Source organism: Solanum verrucosum, unplaced genomic scaffold (genome assembly GCF_900185275.1).
Source record: "Solanum verrucosum unplaced genomic scaffold, falcon-dt-bn FXZP01000072.1, whole genome shotgun sequence".
Lineage (NCBI taxonomy): Eukaryota > Viridiplantae > Streptophyta > Magnoliopsida > Solanales > Solanaceae > Solanum > Solanum verrucosum.
In genome coordinates this window covers 439,105-460,912 of record NW_026020208.1, presented here as the reverse complement: position 1 = coordinate 460,912, position 21,808 = coordinate 439,105, and the positions used below count along the sequence as shown (strand labels likewise).

The following is a 21,808-nucleotide window of genomic DNA, read 5'->3' as shown; positions in this document are numbered from 1 at the left end:
CCTACTTTATTTTTAGTTCATTAATACTTTCACTTTTACTTTGTCATTTTTTCCTAAAATAAATTTTTTCAATATTTTACCCTCATCATTAAATACTTATTTTCCAAGACCTTTAATAGGGGATAGTTTGGTAAAATACATATATCAACAATTATTTTCTTAATGGATATGCCAAATCAAACTGTGACAAGTAAACGTAAACGGAGGGAGTATAAGAAGCATGTGTTCGTTTTTTTTTTCATCAATTATATTTTTTGAAAAATAACTTTTTAAGAAAAATTAAATTCTCTAGTAAAAGTAGAAAAAAATATTCCACAATTGACATTTTATATTTTTTAAAAAAATACTTTTCGTAAAAAATATTTTCCTTCCTTAAAACACCCAAAAAGGGGGTAATACAGTGTGGTCACCTTCTCATCAACTTCTGTTTTTTTTGCTTCCCACTTTGGGCTTTGGGTTATTATGAACCACAACTTTCATTGCCCCATGCCAATAGAAAATAGGTTCTTAATACCTCGACAATCTCTTAAATTTCATTTTGATCTTCAAATTATAACTTATTCTAATTAAATATTTGAACACAAAAATAATAATGTTTTTATTAGATATTTTCAAGTCAAATTTTAAGAAAACTTTATGTTTATTCTCAAGTGTTAATTATGTAGATAAGTTAACAACTTAAAAATATATCACATTTTTTTAATTATACACTGTACACATTAGCCCCAATAAGCCGTAAAACCTCAACCTTGTTCCAATCTAGACTAATAGATATTTTATAGTATTAACTTAAAGACGTTTGAGAACATACGCAACTGACGTATATAATTAAGCCGCGAAAAATCTATTTTCTAAATAGATAATAGATTTTTTGTTTTTGTAAAATAAAGTATTGTTTAATTAGTAGGCATTTGGAATGTGATGGGGCAACTAACAAAGAAACCAATATCAACATCAATTAACAAACATATGATATAATTCTAGTGAAGTGAAAGCCAAGATATGAAACTCTCCACCCATACTATCTTAAATGATTTTTTTAACCTTCTAATTAGGTAATAACTAAAAGTGTAATAATACTACCAATTTTGTAACAAACAATATGGTCACTTTTTTTCTTAGTTCTTCATGTCTATATATATTCAAAACTCAGACCATCAAATGACAAACACCAGATTTCATCATCTTTTTTCCTGCATATTGAGTTCTGACTGAGTAAGAAATGGAAAGAGGAGGAGGACTGGTGGTGCGGGGACGTGTAGAGATCGATACGAGGCAGCCATTCGGGTCAGTGAAGGAGGCAGTCATGTTATTTGGAGAGAAATTTTTGGCAGGAGAAATTTATGCCAAGCAACTCAAAGAGGTTCTTTTTCTTCTCCTTTTGACTTTAACACTTCATTTTGAATTAACCATGTAAGAGTCGATGCAGTCAAGCAAAAAATCATATAGTCGACCCCAACTTGCTAATGATTGGGGACGTAGTTATTGTATGAAAGAAACTACACAAGGCAACATAGATGAAAACAACAATGCTAATGAAATTGAAAACAAGAGAGAAATATAAGTTTAGGAAACAACTAAAAGTGTCAAAAAGCTGAATTTAGACGGATCAAAATAAGTTGTGTTAATAAATGGACAGGTCATTACTTAGGCTGAAATGGGCGAACAAGCCATAAACCAACCCTCTGGGTTGAATTGGACAGATCAAAATAAACTAAGCTAATAGATAAACGGGGCGTTATTTTCATCGACTAGTTTTGTCACTCTAAACACAACTACTTAAGCCCTCAACTCTAATGTATGTGCATGAAGCTTAATTATTTCAACTATCTCAGGTGCAGAGCAAGGCAAGTGGTGAACAGAACCAGTCTAAAGTTGAATCACCAGTAACAGTAGAGCTTGAAGAAACAAAGCAAAACCTCCAGAAAAGTAAAGAAGAAGGAACATTCATGGCGCATTGCCTTCAATCTTTAAAAGAAGAGCTAGAACTAACAAAAAGAGAGATACAGCAATTGAAGACAAGAGAACTGAAGCAGAAAGTACCGTTAGCGCTGGATAATCCTGAGATTGATGAAGAGCTCAAATTCATCGAGAATCCGTCATCCAAAGTTGAAGCCAGAACACAGTTTCAAGAGGAAGATGACAATGAGATAGAGTTCAAGACAAAGAGGTCTGTTAAATTTGCTAGTACACCTTTACTCACAAGGATCATTGTCAGCAAAGATCATGTAAATAAAGAAATGGAGACTAGTCCTTCACAACTTAAGAAGAAAATGAAAAGGAAAATGAGGCCTTTAATCCCTTTGATTAGTGGATTGTTTTCCAAGAAGAAGGGAAATCAAGAACACTAATATTCATACAAACGGTTCGAGCTCTGGATATGGAGTCATCTTTGTTAAGGATAATTTTACCCCCATTGTGGGACTTCCCATAAAAAATCCAAATATAGTCACCGATCCCAATTACAGATACCAGGCGGGAAACCAAAAAAAAATAACCACAAAAGCGATGTTAAGTTTGAATTTAGAATAAGGATAATGGTAGAGGTCTCAAGAAAAGATTTTTACCATTGAATAATTGGTTGTTACTAAGTTTTCTGTTTATTAGGGAATGTGTTGGTTCATTTGTTTTATAATCTAGACAAAGAGTGCCTGTAAATTAGTTCAATATTCTTTAAATATGCATAATTGTACACATTGAATATGTATACAACAACAACATACCAAGTGCAATTACACAAGTGGGGTATGTTGTTGATGTATATATGTGAATTGAGAAGATGATCAACATATTCTTGTTCATTTGTTGTGTATCAAATTTGATGATTTCCTCTGGCAAATACTCGAATAGACTATCATTTTCAGATACATCAGACTGGAGAGACAGACAGAGGAAGCAATTGCATCTCATGTTCGCTTTCACCAGGAAAACAGACAATTCAATATAAATGTATCAGATGACTCAAGTTGATACAGTTTGCAATATCAGTCTCAGAGTATTTGATGAAACAGTTCAATGATAAAATAGAGAACATACTGATACTATTCTCTTGAGTACCTTGGTCACCTGAAGCAAAACTGGTAAAACAATCAATTTACACCATATCTACTAATGTACATCATTCGATGTTCACCAAATCTACTAAAACTACACACAACATGATAAAAAGTTTAAAGGAGGATACCAATGTATCTTGTAAAGCTACAACAAATTCAAGTTGGTTATAACTCAAATGCTATGCAACACTAACAGATTGAGCTGGCACGTCTCTCTCACTTTTGCACCTGTACAAGCAAAAGTCCTAGATGTCAAGACACAAATATATGTTTTGAAAATGGATGGTTGGGGATCAAGATTGCAAGCAAAATAGATATTCCTCATCAAGTTTTCTCAGTTCCATATTTGTCTCTCGGCCTACATATCTCAGGTGATGCAGTTAAGCCAACACCGCTTCCCTCCCTCTGTTCTTCCGAAGGGTGAATCTTTTTAAACATTAAATACTTTACATGTGATTGAAAAACCTTTTATTTTTAATCAGAAAAAAGAAAATGTGATTGAGAAGACCATCATCACAATGAGAATACAAAGCAATATGAAATGCCCAAATGCAATTTTAAAAATAATTGCTAGTACCTCCTTAAAGAACAGAAACTACAACTAAGCTGGAGTAATCGAAGTGAAGTTAAGGTAATCTGAGGTTTACCAGCATTTGCTTACTAGCGGTTCACAGAATTATGAATTAAGCAGCCCCCAAGACTTTAACTTAGTGGTAAGAGTGCAACGCGTGATGTGAGTGTAAGCATACATCATTGGCTCAAACCTTGCCGCAGACAAGCCTAGTAGTTAAATGGAGACGGGTACAGAAGCAAGCCCATTATCCATTGAGGTGCACCACTGACCCTCGGAGATTTCTCCTTTATGAAAAGAAAATTCTGAACAAATTGAGAATTAATTAATCAAGTTTGAAGCATACCTATTACAATTTGATCGAGAAGCGTAGTTATGATTACTGCAATTTGTGCACATCCAGTCCCCATCACGCCATTGCTTTGCCCTGAGAAAAACATCCAACAACACAATTTAAAAAATGAGTGTAAAGAATGGTCTCTAGCACTGTACTTAGATGTAGACGATGATTATTTCGTCTGGAGCTAGTCATCTTGCATTATCAGTTTGCAGTTGGTTTTGCCAGTTGCATCGTGATAATACAGATCTGAAACATATTAGATGAAGTTGTGCAAACAAAAGATTGATATATTTTTAATGGGTAATTGCACGAATATCCCTTAATAATAAGGTACAACAAGCCCTGTTAGGTTGCTAGAAGCCCTCTATCAGTTGTCTTTCAATGTGGTCATTGGATAAGTAAAGGAATTTTCAGCTAAAAAGAGGAAAAAGAAAAGGAAACAAACAAACTGAAAATACCCTCAAATCACATCAAACTTCAGACATTTTTATCTTTTTCAAGACAGTGGTGTCCATGCCATTAGTCGCACCTCGACAAATTCCGTACCTGGTACCTGCTACCTCCCACTAGCACATGTACTGAATAACTCTGTTCTACAAAACTTAAGCAGATGCGAAGAACACACATATTAGGTAACACAGCCCACTAGCATAACCTTATCTTTATTTATTTTTTGAATTGGCAACTTTAACCTTATCTTTATCTTTTGCCCTTCATTCGCAACTATAGATTTCGAGTTGTAGCTTGTCCATTTTTCTCTTTCCTATTCCTAGTAAAGATGTCATATATGCCTGCCTCACAGCCTATTCACCTTTTTTACAATTAGAATATGTAATTGTTCCTATTGGAACAAAAAACTCTCGATGATGGCTTGTTGTCCGGCCTCTTAATTTGGTGGTGTTTAGGAACAAAGTTCAACAAAATTGTTCCTCTAATACCAATAATCCTCAACAACCTGATGTCACTTCAGCAAAGGGAGGAGGGGAGGAGGGGGGGGGGGGGTATTATCCTGTGATTGTTGCACTACTATTTTCCAAAATAAATGATCCTAGTGCTAAGTCAGTTTGAAGGACAAATGTGAGTATCTTCTGCTGCCTCCACTAGTCAGTCTAAATAACCCAGAAGCAAAAGTACATAATAAAATCTTACCCTTTACCAAGGAGTGTAGGTGCTGCTGGTACACGAGGAATCTGCATGTTGGCTTGCAAAGGAAGCACCATTGAATTTTCTCTAGGGAAGATCGTTGGGATTGCAGTTAGTTGATTTCCCCCTGAATCCCCCATCCATTCTGCTCCTGGATAGCCTTGTTGATATCCAAATGTCTATAAGTTCAAATAAAAGAATATAAGAATGTCAACCAAACAATCCATAACATCAATTTATCGATATCAATACCAGAAGATGGTTCCTTACATGCCCTGCATTCAGCCTCTTGTTGTCCCAATCATGAACAAGTTCCTCAGATGCTAATCGCTTAGTTCCAAGAGCTTCATTGTGCAAGGGAAGACAGGAGAGATCACACTAGTTCAGTTACATGCACAGATTACTGGACTAAAAGCAAACATGTGCAGGTAAAAAGACAGACACAATTTTCTTTGCCAAAGAGCAACAACATACCCAGTGAAATCCCACAAAGTGGGGTCTGGGTAGGGAAAAGTGTACGCAAACCTTGCCTCTATCTCGTGGAGGTAGAGAAGCTGTTTACGAACGACCCTTGGCTGAAGTGAAGCAAATCAAAAACATAATGGAAAGGAGAAACAGCAGTGAAGAAAACATGACAACTAATAGGAAACCGGTGCTGAGCATACAAGTAAGGAACAGTACCATCAGCAAAATAGTGAGATCACCTACTCAAGCATAATAAACAACAGATGATAACAGATGCCAAAGCCAGAAAATAGCAAGTCCAAGCAACATAACTTACGGCTTCCCTTTAAACTTCCAACTATGTTACAGCAAAAATATAATTCTTTTTAAATAAAGATTCAGCTCAGGAACATCAACATGTCCAAATGTTCACATCACTTTTTCCTCCAAACACAAGTAAAATTAATTGGAAGCCCTTGCTCAATAGATGTTTTGTATGTATAGGTTCCAATGGTTTGGCAGGAACTAAAATGAAACCGGGAAAACTAGTCAGAACTAGCCAGCTATAAAGTAGAAATAGTTAAAAAGAGTTCTGCAAGGACAGTGACTGTGACAAGCGAGGGCTGCTCAAGTGTAAGAACCCTCAGCCTCCAACCCTGAGGTTGCAGGTTTGAGTAACCAAGGGAGCACAAAGTGGGGAGCTAAGGTGGAGGGTCACAACAAAAATTTAAAATAAGGACAGTGACTGTATAAGCATTCTGATATATATATTTCTTTTGGATAAAGTATAAGCTTTTTTTTTTTCAGTTAACTTTAAAAAGTATAAGCTTGTGATCTATACTCATTAATTAAATGGAAAACCAATGAAAGATTTACGATGTGCAAACCTGTTATAGGGGTACTGGTAAGAGAAGACGATGAAGCTGGAGGTGCAGAAGCATTGCATTTTTTGCACTACAAGAGCAGATGGGCATCCACATGAAACTGCCAGTTAAAAATGGTTTTTGATACGTTGGAAGTATTTAGTGTTCTATTTGCAAATACCTGAGCTCGAGAAGAGTAGTTGTGAAAGCCACAACTGCAGAGCCAGTCACCATTACGCCATCCATTTGGAACTGGAAGCAGCTGATTCGTTTGGCTTGCATATGAAACTCCAGGAGTTTGCAGCAGTCTATACCGATCAGCAGGCTGGCTTTGGTATTGACCAGCCTCCCCCAGAGACCAGTTAGAGCTCAAGGGAAGTTGTTGGAGAGCTCCATGTCCTAAGAACCCAATGTTCAACCTTTGTTCCATACCTCCTTGTGTCCTGGCAAAATAATTTGTATGAGATGGGAGAGATGCTCCAGGGATTGCAATTGCTGGCATTGCTGCTACCTCCTTTGGTTGTCCACATTTTTTGCACTTTTCTCTTGATGCATAATTGTTGTTAGTGCAACCTAATGGAGCATTCCCACACACACGCAATACACATTGCATCCAGGAAGAGGAAACAAGCCAAGAATACGCACGCCAACCCCGCCATCCAAGATGAAAACAGACAGGAGAAAACATAAAAAACTCAACCTAGCTGAAATCAGGTTTCTTATAAAGTTTAACATAACAAATCAATCTCTCTTAAAATATGAATAATGCATAACAACCTCCACTATATTTGGTAAACAACAACATATCCAATCCACTGAAATCTCACAAGTGAGGTCTGGGAAGGTACAATGTATGCAAACCTTACCACCACCTCGTGGAGGTAGATAGATTACTTCGAAAGACCCTGGGCTCAAGTGCAACACATTTTGGTATAAAGGAGACAATGAAGAGAATATAGCAAATAACAAGGAAACAGTGCAAAGGTCTACTAGGGTAGAATAGTAAAAAAACAATAATAAACAATGATAAAAATAAAAATCAAGAACTACAATAACACAACTAATACCATCGCACACACCAGCCACCCTAAGCAAGACAACACTACAATACCTACTAACCTTCTACCCTAATACCTGCCGTCCATACCCTCCTACCTAGGGTCATATCCTTGGTAACCTGAAACTACGTCATATCCTGTCTTATCACCTCTTCCAAATAATTCTTCTGCCCACCACTGCCTCTCCTCGTACCCTCTATAACCAACTTCTCACACCTCCTCACTAGTGTGTCTATGCATCTCCTCTTCACATGTCCAAACCATCTTAGTCTCGCTTTCCTCATCTTGTCCACCACTATATCTGGTAAAGACAATTCAAAATAGTCAAGTACTAGTAGCTTTTGGTTTATAATTTGCTCATGAACATCATTTACATCATTTTTATTTAGTCCATTTGGATTCTATAATTTGCCTAATGACAACATACGCTTATAATGCACCCTATATTCAATCTCATTGTTTGGCTTTTCTTTATAGGCAATTAATTGATGTACAAAGAAACTAAGTGAGTTAAGAAAAAAAAAGAGAAATAACCAGGAAGTGCATAGCTCACCAAAGCCAAAGAGCCAATAATGCAATGGTTATGCCAAGAGTAACTTCTAACCATTGTCCTATTTTGTTGCAATGCGGTGAATGGGAAAAGCAAAAATCCTACTTCAAGTTTGAAAATTGGTGGCTTGAAGTAGATGGTTTCTGGGAACAAGTCCAGAGGTGGTGGAGTGAATTTGAAGTGAGGGGATGCCCTGATTTTATACTAAGCAGGAAGCTAAAACAAAAAATCAGAGAATAAGGTAGTTTGTGGTGAGTTGAGCACCAAGAAGAACAACTTACTAGCTGAATTGGCTGATATTGATTTGGCTCAAAACACAAGGAATCTAAACGAAGATGAAATGATGGTTAGAGCAACAGTCCTGGTTGAGCTGGAAAAGTTAGCAAAAAATGAGGAAGCTAGGTGGAGACAAAAATCTAGAGTTCTATGGCTTAAACAGGGAGATAATAACACACAAAATTTTCAGAGGATGGAAACAGCACACAAGATACAATGCTATTGATAAATTGTTAGTAAAAGGGGAGGAAATCAAAGAGCCAGAACAAATCAAAGTAAGCATAATTGAGTTCTACGAGAACTTATACTCTTGAGTCAGAAAGCTGGAGGCCAACTTTTGATATTGCTAATTTCCCCAGAATCTCTCCGGAAGAACAAGACAGGTTGCAAGGCCATATACTGAAACTGAGGTATTGGGTATTATCAAGCAGTGCGATGGTGACAAAACCCCTGGCCCAGATGGCTTTACAATGCACTTCTTCAAGGAATGTTGGGGAACCTTGAAAGATGACCTGATGCAAACAATAACCAATTTCCACTAGAATGAGTTTTTTGAGAAATCTTTCAGTGCTAATTTTGTAGCACTTATCCCTAAGAAGCATGGAGCTGAAGAGCTAAAAGACTTCAGACCAATAAGTCTGATTGGAGGAGTTTATAAAATCATAGCTAAGCTGATCACTGAAAGATTGAAGATAGTTATGGGGATCCTAATTGATGAACACAAAATGGCTTTCTTGAAGGGCAGACAGATAAAGGATGCAACTCTTCTGGCAAATGAGTTGGTGGATTCGAGGGTAAACAAAATATACCATGAGTGCTATGCAAGCTTGACATAGAAAAGGCCTACAACCATGTGAATTGGGCTTTCCTCCTCAAAGTATTGAGAGATATGGGATTTGGCGACAAATGGATTAACTGGATCAAATTTTGTATATCCACTGTGAAATGTTCTCTCATAATAAATGGCAATCTAGAGGGTTTCTTTCAATCACAGAGAGGGTTGAGCCAAGTTGATCCTATGTCACCCTTTCTATTCATCCTAGCAATGGAGAGACTAAACTACATGATCAGAAATGCAACGGAGAATGGATGGATTAGAGGTTTCTGTGCTAACAGAAACATGGGCAATGCTTTGGAGATATCTCATCTCTTGTATGCAGACGATTCCCTAGTATTTTTTTGAAGCAGAAGTCCCACAGATAAGGCATCTGAGAGCTATCCTAACCATCTTTGAGGGCATTTCAAGACTTCATGTTAACTGGCATAAAAGCTGACTTTACCCAGTTAACTATGTGCACAATATGCAGCTTCTAGATGAGAATTTAGGGTGTCAAGTGGCATCCCTTCCTACTAAATACCTAGGAATGCCTCTTGGAGCAAAACACAGAGAACTAGAAATGTGGAGTGAGGTTTTGGAAAGAAGTGAGAGGAAACTAGCTAGATGGAAAAGTCAATTCTTGTCTTTGGGTGGTTGACTGGCTCTTATAAAAACAGTCATGGATGGCCAACCTACATATATGATGAGTCTATTCCCCTTACCAAGGAGCATAGAGAAGAAAATAAATAAGGCAAGAATAGTTTTCCTATGGCAAGGCAAAAAGGAAAAGAAGGGCTACAATCTTGTCAAATGGGATACGGTGACCCTTAGCAAACAACAGGGTGGAATGGGAATAAAGAAGTTGGGTGCACACAATGAAAGCTTACTGAAGAAATGGTTATGGAGATTTTGTCGTGAAGATATGGCACTATGGAGGAGTTTCATCTCACAGAAATACGGGCTTCAAACTAGCTGGGTTACTGAGGAGGTGATTGGTACTTTTGGATGTTCAGTGTGGAAAACAATTAGAAGAATGTGGGTATCTTTCAATAACAACCTGAAGTACAAAATTGGTAATGGAGAAAAGACAAGTTTCTGGAATGAACTATGGATTGGGGAAGAGGATCTGAAGACTACTTTTCCAGACTTATACATCTTGAGCCTGCAACAGATGGATAAGGTGGCACAATTGTGGAGTCCTCAAGGGTGGAACTTGATTTTTAGGAGGGCACTAAATGATTGGGAAATCAACAGAGTAGCAGATTTCCTGCAGATTCTAAATGCCTTCCCAGGGACAACTGTAGGTCCTGATTTGCCAATCTGGAAGATACATAGCAAAGGGTCCTTTACGGTGAAACCATGTTACTGGAGCTTGAATTTTAGACAGACAATGACAACAAAATGGCCATGGGAATTGGTTTGGAAGGTCAAAATACCCCATAAAGTTTCATGCTTCATTTGGTTGGCGACCAGGAGAGCATGCTTAACCCACGAAGTACTACAGAGAAGAGGTATCTAGATTTGCTCAAGGTGTTTTATGTGTGAGCAAGAGGCAGAGATAAACACTCATTTATTCATGCATTGCAAAACAGCCACAAATCTGTGGAACATGTTCTTCTATATACTTGGGATAAGTTGGGTAAAGCCAAGGACCTCATTTGATATGCTGCAAAGTTGGGAAGGAGTGGAGAGAAGAGGATCACAAGAAGACAAATGAGACCAACAACCATCTTTTTCTACACTGTGGAGTCACAGGTCAACTATGGTCTTTATTTTTGAGGCTCACTGGTAATAGCTGGACGATGCCAGAGCATACTGCTGACCTGTTGAGTTGCTGGATTAGGAAAAAAGGAAGTAAAAGCCAAAAAAAGTGGTGGAGAATTTTCCAGCTTGCATATGGTGGTCAATATGGAAGGAAAGAAATGGAAGATGCTATGAGAACAAATCAAACTCCATACAGAAAGTTAAAGAAAATTGTATTGCATATTTGTATTTTTGGTGTAAACAGGAATGTATAAAGGAGGTAGAACAACTAGTAGATATGCTAGGATCTTTGTAATTAGCCTCCCTAGTTCCTCTATGTAAGAATTTTTGGAGGTCAACAACATATCCTTAATGCTGAGGAATACAACATTACTAATTTAAACAAAAAAAAGAGGATCACAAGAAAATTGATGGAGAAGCATTCTGGCATGTGTCTGGTGGACCCTATGGAAGATGCCATGATAGCAGTCTCCAAAAGATCAAGATGAAGAGTATAAGTTTTTTGTATTTTTGGTGTAAACAAGAAATAGTGGGGGAGATAGATAGCTTAGTTGATTTCATAGGACAATTGTAAAGTTTCTATCTAGATTTTGGTCTTGATGATGCCCTCTAGGGTTGTAAATCCCACCCCATCAGCTTTTACCTGATGGGCTTTTTGGTGTGAATATACAGTTACCATTATCAAAAAAAAAAAACAAATTGGCAAGCAGCCAATTTATATATATTACTTTAAAAGCATGAAGTCCTTAGAAATATTGATTGAATTCTTTGCTTTACATTAAAAAACTTTACAATAGACAAAATTTTCATTTACTATTAGTTGCCTTTAGTTTTTCAAATGACTATTTTGACATGACATGCTTCAAATATATTTTACGACACATTTGAAAATTGATATGTTGTCGTGCGTATAATTCAAACGCATAATATAATATTAAGAGATCTAACATGTAGGAGACAAAAAATACTAATAGACAAAATAACTTTAATAAAAATCATTGCAAAGTACATGTAGTACGTACCATTATTGAAACAAAATAACAAAATTTAAAAATATAAAAATATAAAAATAAAGCACAGATAATAATATGAATTTAAATTTTCATTTTGATGCATAGGGCTTCGATAAGATATATTATTCGATAATATTAGTGAAGCACTAGATCAATTACTTCCATCCTCTGGTGGGGATTGTACAGAGGACGAAGCTCCATTTTCTAGCTGCTTCAATTGGACATTTAACAAACCCTCAGCGGTATTTAGCCATTCTTTGAACTTGGTTATGTCCACAGCATTGAACTGGTCCATGGCCTCCCACCAACCTCTAACTCTAGCCTCGTTCATTTGATCCATAGAACGTATTTTTTCCTTTGCAGCTTTTTCCCTTGCATCAAATTCATTTAGCCTATCATTGTATTGAATTACCTTGTTGCGTGCCTCAGCAGCAACGAGTTGTGCACCTAGATCTACTGTTGTGGGATTTATAAAACGATCAATGACTGCATTCGTAGTCGGATGAACAAATGAATACGGTTTACCGGTTTGAGAAGAAATAAATATTCTAAGATCGACATCACATTCTCGAACGAGTTCACTTGCTTTTTTATATAAGCTTAAACGACGTTTAGAAAATGAGGCATATCGAGCAGCTTCTTTTTCTATTTTCTCTAATGGAATTTTTTGGCGTCCTGCTGTTTTCTTACCCTCCATGCTAGCATACAATAGAATATGTTGATCAATTGTTTTCAAGAAATGTGACTTGCAAAAAAATGAAATATCATGACTATTTATACACATAAATTGGAAAATTATTCACCATGATAATTAAATTTCAAGTCAAATATTGCAATGGAAAGTAATCTTTTTTTCATAATGAAAATTATAGTAGAACATTTTTATTGGATTGATACTCAAATTTGAGCTTTATGGTAAGTAAATCTGAAATTTTAATTTAAAATAGGTAAATTATTTAATATACTAAATGAAATTTATTTATTGATTAAGTGTTCTGAATATAATTTGATGGGTTATTAACTACATACCAAAATCTTTCATGACTATTTATACACATAAATTGGAAAATTATTCACCATGATAATTAAAAATTTCAAGCCAAATATTGTAATGTAAAGTAATCTTTTTTTCATAATGAAAATTATAGTAGAACATTTATATTGAATTGATACTCAAATCTGAGTTTTATGGTAACCAAATGTGACATTTTAATATAAAATAGGTAAATTATTTAATATAATAAATGAAATTTATCAATTAGTGATTAAGTATTCTGAATATAACTTGATGGGTCATTAATTACGTACCAAAATCTTTCAATTCCTTTATAGTAACTAGATCAAAATTTTCACTTGCTCAAATAAATCTATCATTTAACTTGGAAAGAAAAATATAGTAATATACTTACAGTTTTAAACATAAATAGATCCTTCACTTAGATTGATATTCATTCAATTTAGAATGACATTTAATATAATTAAAAATTTAACTTGATCCGTAAATGCTTTAATAAATAACTATATTGAAAATCAAACTTTTGACATGTATTAAAATAACCAAATCTAAAATTCAACTTAAATTATAAAAAAAATATATGCTTATATGAGATTTTTTTTTTTATGACTAATTATTTTTTGGAAATGCATTATCAATTTAAAAGTTGAATTTTAGTGCAACCTTTTACCATAGACATACTTGATTTCACTCCCTCGCATTGACTATGCCTCTTTTGGCATTAACCCACCCCACACCCACTCACGAGCCACTGAAATGATGTAACAATATCAAAATACAAGCCACTAGTGATACTTTTCGTAGTCCTATATGACTTTAAAAGAATAAATATCTTAAAAGAGCACTAAACTATGAGGAATTATGTAGCAAAGTCATTAAACTTTGTTTTATATCAAATTAAGTCACTCACCTATAGTAGATTAGCATTAATGTCCATTTTCTGGTTCCCCTAAATACCCTTGCCAACACATTAAGTAAAGTAACTTTTATGTTCTTTCATTCAAGTGCCCCAGTTTCTCTCTTATTTCGCTGCTTCGCTATCTTTTCAAAATTATAATATTTGATATCATAAAATGTACTGTTAGAGAATTAAATATAGTGCTTGACCAAGCTTCAGAAGAAAATAAGTGCTTATGAAGAGTAGCATAAGTTGTTTTTCGGAAGCTAAAAAGAGCAGTTTTTTCCTAAAAGTAGTTATTCAAAAACACTTATAAGATAAATACACGTAGAAGCACTTTTGAAGAGCTTGGTCAAACAAAATAGCTATTGAAAAGTGCTTTTCAAATTTATTGATCAAATACAATTGGTACTTTACAAAAACAGTCATTTTCGGTGCCATTATTCCTACTTCTGCAGCTATAGGTTTACATTTTTTACCCAATCTGAGAAGCAGCATCCATTGATGAATGGTTATACAATGTTAGTCCTTATGAACTAATTGTTCAACACTTTTTACTTGACGTAGCTTGTTACATGGGTCATGAGAGGGAACTTAACTTCTGTCTTCTCACCAAAAGTACTTTCTGAAAACTTGTTTCCAAAATGAATTGATTTTAAACCTTGACCAAACCGGCTATAGATGCTTATCAACAAAATACCCTTGCCAACACATTAAGTAAAGTAACTTTTATGTCCTTTCATCCAAGTGCCCCAATTTTCTCTTATTTCACTCCTTCATTTCAAAAGTATCATATATTGATATCATAAATGTATTGTTAGAGAATCAATTATTGTATTTGGTCAAACTTTTGGGAGAAAGTAAGTGCTTATGGAGGGTAGCATAAGTCCTTTTTTTTTATGACAAAGGAAACCAGCAGCCGCTATCATTTGGGTGCACACAGGGTAAAATCCCCGCCCCTATGCAATAGATCGCAAACCACATAGGAGAGGTAACTCGCAGTAGGCAAGCCCGATGCAACGAGCTCGACCCAGAAGGCTAACCCCTTGCTTTCGCTGGCAAGGGGTTTTGAACTTGAGACCTCCAACATAGAAGTCCCAAGCCCAAACCACTGGGCCACCCCGAAGGTTAGCATAAGTCATTTTTTAGAAGCTAACATAGTTCACCTTATGGTGGATGGTCTTGACCTCGGTGTACACTTTGAGGTTGCTAGTTCAAATCTCACTTGAGGCTTTTAATATGCCTTTTTTTTAAAAAAAAAATGCAACACTAGAATCGAACTCAGCACACTCTGCTTGTGAGTTGCGAAGAAGCGCAATGAACAATGTTGGGCCAATGCACCAACTCAGCTTATGTGTTTAAGAGTGCACATTTAATTATATGATCCTTAATTAGGTATATACATGGGTTAACGTCTCTCACACGTGGGTCCAACTCTGTTATGAACTAATTGGTCTACACTTCTTATTACTTGGAGGGTAGCTTATTACATGAGCCGTGAGCAGGAACTTAGCTTCCATTTCTCACCAAAAGTACTTCTTTGAGGTAACACTTTACAAAATGAACTGATTTTAAAAGCTTGACCAAACCGGCTATCGATGCTAATCAACTAAAATCCAACTCCTACATCACCTCGATCAGTAAGTTCACATATATACTACTAGTACAATTTCATAACTTAGCACAATCAATCAAAGAACTGAAAAACAGATACAACTATAGAAAGATACAAACCAGTGCAGATCCAATCGCCAATTCGAGGAAACCACTTTGAATCATGAGGAGTTTTGTTGTCAACAAGGAGACGAGGCTGCTTACACCTATTGCAGAAACATCTGAATGCATAATTCTTATTACCACAACTACTACACTCCCAATCTCCTTCTCGTCCCATTCCTCTCTCTGTGTATGTTATCTTCTTCGTCTCTCCGACGAGAGAGAGGGAGAATCGCACCGGCGAGTTACAGCTCTTTCAATACAGCAAAGAGGGATTTATTGCCCTATTTTGGCCTTTGGCGAAAATTACACTCTTACCTCTAATAACACGAGAAAATACTTACGTTAAGTAGCTCAATATAATATATTAATCTATATATTTTAGGAAAAATTATTTGAGATATATTTGAATTTTAATTGAAATTATTATAACAATTTCAAACTTTGAGCATGACCTATTACCCACCTACACTATCTAATAGTGTATTTTTAAATCTATATATGTGTTCACATGGACACTTTTCTATTTATAATGATGCAATATTTATGATGTCTACGTGGACACATATATACCTTTAGAATATACTATTAAATAGTGCAGGGGCAAAAAAGTCCTTTCCAAAGTTTGGTATTGTTACAATAATTTCGATTAAAGTTCAAATATATTTCAGACCTTTTTTCCAATATTTTATACAATTTATGTGTACTTTATTAGAATCATAAATTCACAATGTACATACGATTTAGATATATATTTTATACATGAAAATCAGATGTATTTTTGAGAAACCTAATATGAATTTTATATAAAATAGATAGTTATGAACATATTTCTTGCAAAAATTATACAATAATAATGTATAAAACCGTGAGCGATACTTGAAGTTGTGAGCTAGATTAGAAGAGTGGTTTTATATACGTTTTGAAACAAAACTAGAGTTATATTTGGTAAACGAAAAAAATGGCATTTGTATTAGTTGAATTTTCATTATTTATTTAATAGCTAATTTTATGAGATAAATATTTTCATTAATGCAAATATATATATTTATATTTGGATAGGTATTTGTATTTAAATTAAAGTATTATATATGTCACAAATGTATTATCAAGTTAACAAGATCTTCTAACTTCAAAATATAATATTTTAAAATGTTTCGAGTTCTTTTAAAAATAAAAAAAAACTCACAACAAATGTGAAAATATGTGAATATATAAAAGAACAACTTTCACATATAGCAAACATAAAAATCATATTTATATATTATAGCTATGGTTTGCATAATTGTGCTCCATAACAAATTTTATGTTTGCTATTGATCTTTTGATTTGTATAATTCGCTAGGTACATCCAATTTTGTACAAATTGTTCAGTTTTGTATAAATTCATTTATACATTGTAATTTGTATAATAAGATCTGTATTTATATAATTATAAGTGTATATGACGAAAATATATGTATTTGTATTTGTATATACACTTTTCTCTTGTATTATACAAATACAAACGCATTTTATACATTTTATACCGAAATGTATAAAATGACTAATTGTATACCGAAAATGCATGGCTACTTGTATACCGAATCAGATGACAAAAAGATGGGATGTTTGTTGCGAATTATAAATAAAATAAACTATGGCTATAACATTTAATTTGAATTAATAGTTTGTTATTTCATACCAATTTCCCTATATAAAATGTAGTTATTCTCTTCACATGTTCATATGGCATCTAAACAATTTAACGTGGAATACACATGCAAAACACATTTGGTTAGATGACAAAAAAAATACAAAACAAATATTATTTATAAGGTAATATTAGTGAGATAAGACTAATTACATGATTGAACCTCATCAAATTGAAATAAACATATACATTATTGCATTTAACTAATAAAATTTTCCATTGACCATCTTCATAGGTTTGCGTGAATAAGAGATATATATGACGATCCACATTGAACATTCACAAAAGAATCTGCAATTATAATTTTTGCTAAGCTTATTTTTCAAATCTTCGCTTAAATAAGCAATATTATTTATTATAACATATATTTTTGGAATTGATAATCACGTGCAACACATGTGTCAAAAAACTAGTGTGTATATATATATATATATATATATATATAACTCATTTTTAAACTTCACACTTGATCAGAGTAGCTTGTTTGATAAAACTTCAAAATATGTTTATTTTGAAAGCGTTCTTTTGTCCAAGTGCTCTTAGAAATAAAGTACTTTTGAAAGTATATGTTTGTGTTTAACTAAACAATTTAAAATGCATTTTTACCAACATTAGAAGTAGTTCGTTGTGCTTGGTCAATGTTTCAAAAGTCCTAAGAAAATAACCCCTATTTTTTAAGCTTCTAAGAGGATTAAGGAGTTTAGGGATGGCAATATATTGGACGGGGCGGGGCGAATTTAAGGCTATGTGGAATGGAGCGGAGAAAATCAATCTCTAAGCGGGTGTGAAAAATACAAATACTAGTCTCCTCCCATATTTGTTAATGTAGTTTTACAATCTGCATTTAAGCAACTCTAGTAGATAACTAGCTTTGCAATAGTGAACTTTTAAATATTAAGGCCTAATCCATCGGTAACCCTTTAAATTTGGCACAAAATTTCACTTAGACACCTTAACTGGGCTGTGTTCATATTAGACACCTCATGTAGGGTATCGTTGTGTCATTTTAACAATTTTTGCTTACATTGCTTAGTGAGTGTAATACACTCATTGACTGCATGTGAAAAACCTTTTTAGTTGACTTTTTAAATTTTTTCTCTTCTTCTTTCCCATTTTCAGCCACCATTTCTGAAACTGTTGACACCCAATTTTGGCCCTCCAATATATAAATTAATCATTGAGTTTCTTCAATTTCAAACGATTTTATAATAACTAGTTTCATAAAAACTTCAAAAAAATATATAGTTTACAAGTTATTTCAAATAGTTTTGTCACTTTTATAATTTTTAAATAATATATATATATATATGATTAATGTATTTCATGAGTATTTAAAAATCATCTCAAAAAGACTTTATATTTTAAATACTTTATTAGTGATGGTTATAAATTTTGAATTAATGAGTTTTATAAAATTATTCAAAATACTTTCAAGTTATTTCTAAAGAAATTTCGTCCTTTAATAATTTTAATAATATTAAATAATAAATATGTATATTTTTACAATCACGTTATTTTATAAATATCGAAAATTATCTCAAAAGGATTTTATCTTAATGAAATATTCTATTAAATTAGTTTAGTTTGAATTATAGTTATAATTCTAAATCATTTGGTTTATATGTAAATTAATTATTTTATTTCGTTAAGATTAAGAAACTCGTTAGTTAATTATATTAATTCGTCTTATTTAAGTTTAGCCGAAGTCATCAACTTAACTCAAATTGGCTAAATTTTAAAAACTTTAGGTGGCTAATTTTGCAATTCATTTAGCCACTTTTCATAAAGTCTTAAACCCATATAAGACTCAAAATTGGGCCTATTTATCAGCCCAATTCCAATTCCAATCCAATTCAAATTAATTCCCAGCCCACATCTTTTGCTAATTTTTTTCCCCTTCCAGCAGTTCCCAGCCGACCCAACCCTTTTCTCCTTTGACCCGGCCCAATCCACTTCAAAGATAACCCACCAAATATTAACGCTTCAGCCACAACAGCGTGCAAAGCCAGACGACCCCACCCAGTTACTCTCCTTCTTCGCAGAACCAGACTCAGACGAAATCCTAGCAGAAATCGCGCTGCATCCGAAAATTTCATCCAACTACTCTACAAACCCATACCCTAGCAGTCCCTAATCGATCACTTCGTCGTCCCCTTTTCGCGGAAGTCACTATTTTCCCCATCCCTGCCACTGTTGGCTCGAAAAGGAATGGATAGATTCAAAATTCAAACGGGTTTTACCCCCTAAATCTGCCCTTTCGCCCTTCTATAAATAGCCCTCTTAGTTTTCATTCAAAGGGGGGCATAGGAAGAGACATTGAAGTTTGAGTTTTTTTTTTTTTTTTTTTGGCGATAGTCATAGTACACTCAAGAATTTTTATCATTTGGTTCTCTGATTTTAAGTTTTCGAAAAAAGGGTCAAAATTCTGTCCCAAGTCTCTTGTTTTTGTGATTAGTATTCGGATTTCGTGGTAGAAGAATCATCGTTTTCCCCTGCTCGTTGTTCCTAGTTCGTTGCTCCAAGAAAGTCCCACTGCAAGTAGAAAAGATGATGAACAGATTGAAGGCAGGACACAAAGCTGGAATTTGAAATTGCAAACCTCCGAACGTCCAAAATGGGTAGTATACAAGATGTATACAGTTGTATACATTGATATACAGGTCAAAAACGTAGGAATACAGGGCTGGAGCAAAATACATGTATTCGGAAGCAAGAGATACATGAAAAGAGCTGATATATGCGCTCATATACACTGATATACAGTCGGTGTATACAAAAACGGGATTGGTTTAAAGGCCAAAATTTCAGCGAAATTGGCCCAAATTCATTTCCTCCTTACTCTTTAATTATGTAATTATTTAATTATGATTATTTATTGTTTGTTGTTTAACTCTAACTTTATAATTTTTAATTAACTTAATTAGATTCCCCAAAAGATAAGTTATTTTCTTTGTGTTGGTTAACTTTTAATATTTATTTTATTTTATTAATCAAATATGCTGATCAAATTATACTTTCTAATTAAGTTAAACTTTTTATTCTTAAGATATATGTTTTAACGCCTCTTCATTTACTCATATTATACTCGTTTTTTTAAAATTATTATTTTTAGTTAAAATATTTTTCTTAAATAAACTTTAAAAATGTTAGTCAAAACTTTTCCAATTAAATTAAAAAAAAAAAATATATATATATATATATACTTAGCCGTTTTTCTCAAAAAGGTTAGTCAATTAATTAAAAAATGATTTGTATTCCTTAATTTATTAAATTGGTTTAAATTATTATTTCAAAGTGAATAAAATAAATTCTAATTAATCTAGTTTTATTGATGTTTCAATCACTTGTATTTCGTGTCAAATGTTTCATTTTGGACCTCTTTCTCTAAAAAATAAAAAAATAAAAAAAATGAAATAAAATGTGTCATTTATTTAACTTATTTTTTAATCATATATTGTAAGTTATTCTAATGTTAAAACACTTTTTTTCTAAAAATTAGTCAAAAATATATTTTAGTCAAGTCGCAGGTCAACCGCATGTTAGCGGGCACTTCGAATGCTTAAACCCTTCTCGAAGTGTAAATTGAACCCCGAACCTTCTTTGGTATTTTCAAATGATTTTTTCTGTTTAAATCTTTGAAAATTATAAGTTTTCTTAGTTTCTTTAAAAAATTAAGTGGCGACTCTTTCTAAGTACTTCTCAAATTGTTTTATACTTAGAACATTTCAAAAAAGTGATTTTTCTAGAAATAGAAAAATTACGACACAACAGAAATGGCGAACATCCAACTATGGTGAATCAAAATAGTTACCATAAACAATTGAAAAATGATGAAAATTGTTTTAGAAATTTAGAAATATACCCATTTCAAGATTTACTAGTAAATTAATTTATGAGATTCTTTCCCAAAAGGATTGAATATTTACATAGAAGTAATTTTTATTTTTATTTTTGTGAATCTGCTAATTAGGGGAAAAAAGAAACAAAAAGATATTTTAAAAAAAAGCACTAATAATGGAGCAATGTGTAGGTTGGCATGTTTCTCATATGTTTTTGCAAGTATTTGGAGAAGAAAATCACCTTGGGGGGCGGGGGGGAGAACGGGGTGTGTGCAGATATTTTTGCAAAATGGGTGGGGTGGGTGGGGGGTATTTTTGCAAATGGACTGGGGTGTTTGGAGAAGAAGACTGGTGGGGGTGGGTGAGGGAATTTTATTGGATAATTTTTTTTTAAAATTATTTGGGCAAAAATCCATATGTCATTGATTCATTGGTTACTTTTTATTTTTACTCAAAATTTATTGTTTAAGAATTGTTTTTGACACAAATGACAAATGTCATAGTTTAATTTGTCACTTTACACGTCATTTGCGAGTGTAACACACATTCTTCATATATTTTTGTTGATTGGAAAAAGAGTGTCAAAATGATATAGCGGTACCGTACATGAGGTGTCTAAAATAAACATTGTCCAGTTGAGGTATCTTACTGAAACTTCGTGCCAACTTCAAGGGGTCATCGATGGCTTAGGCCTTTAAATATGTATCTACATGAGATGTCTCATGCAAAATTAATATATTCAATCATAAAAT

At 33.8% G+C, this 21,808-nt stretch overlaps 2 protein-coding genes across 2 annotated transcripts; one reads left to right on the top strand and one right to left on the bottom strand.

Moving 5' to 3' along the window:
- The first annotated feature begins 1,186 nt into the window (after positions 1 to 1,186).
- Positions 1,187 to 2,405, top strand: LOC125830230 (WEB family protein At2g17940-like). The gene is made up of 2 exons (XM_049509437.1): positions 1,187 to 1,363; positions 1,836 to 2,405. Exons 1-2 carry the CDS (start codon positions 1,223 to 1,225, stop codon positions 2,349 to 2,351), a joined length of 657 nt encoding a protein of 218 aa, XP_049365394.1. The 5' UTR covers positions 1,187 to 1,222; the 3' UTR covers positions 2,352 to 2,405.
- Positions 2,406 to 2,937: 532 nt separating this feature from the next.
- Positions 2,938 to 15,810, bottom strand: LOC125830222 (ranBP2-type zinc finger protein At1g67325). Its single transcript, XM_049509431.1, has 7 exons — positions 15,543 to 15,810; positions 6,599 to 6,990; positions 6,442 to 6,508; positions 5,381 to 5,454; positions 5,117 to 5,289; positions 3,974 to 4,054; positions 2,938 to 3,284 (listed from the first exon to the last, which is right to left on the bottom strand). Exons 1-7 carry the CDS (start codon positions 15,700 to 15,702, stop codon positions 3,236 to 3,238), a joined length of 996 nt encoding a protein of 331 aa, XP_049365388.1. The 5' UTR covers positions 15,703 to 15,810; the 3' UTR covers positions 2,938 to 3,235.
- Between the last annotated feature and the right edge of the window lie 5,998 nt (positions 15,811 to 21,808).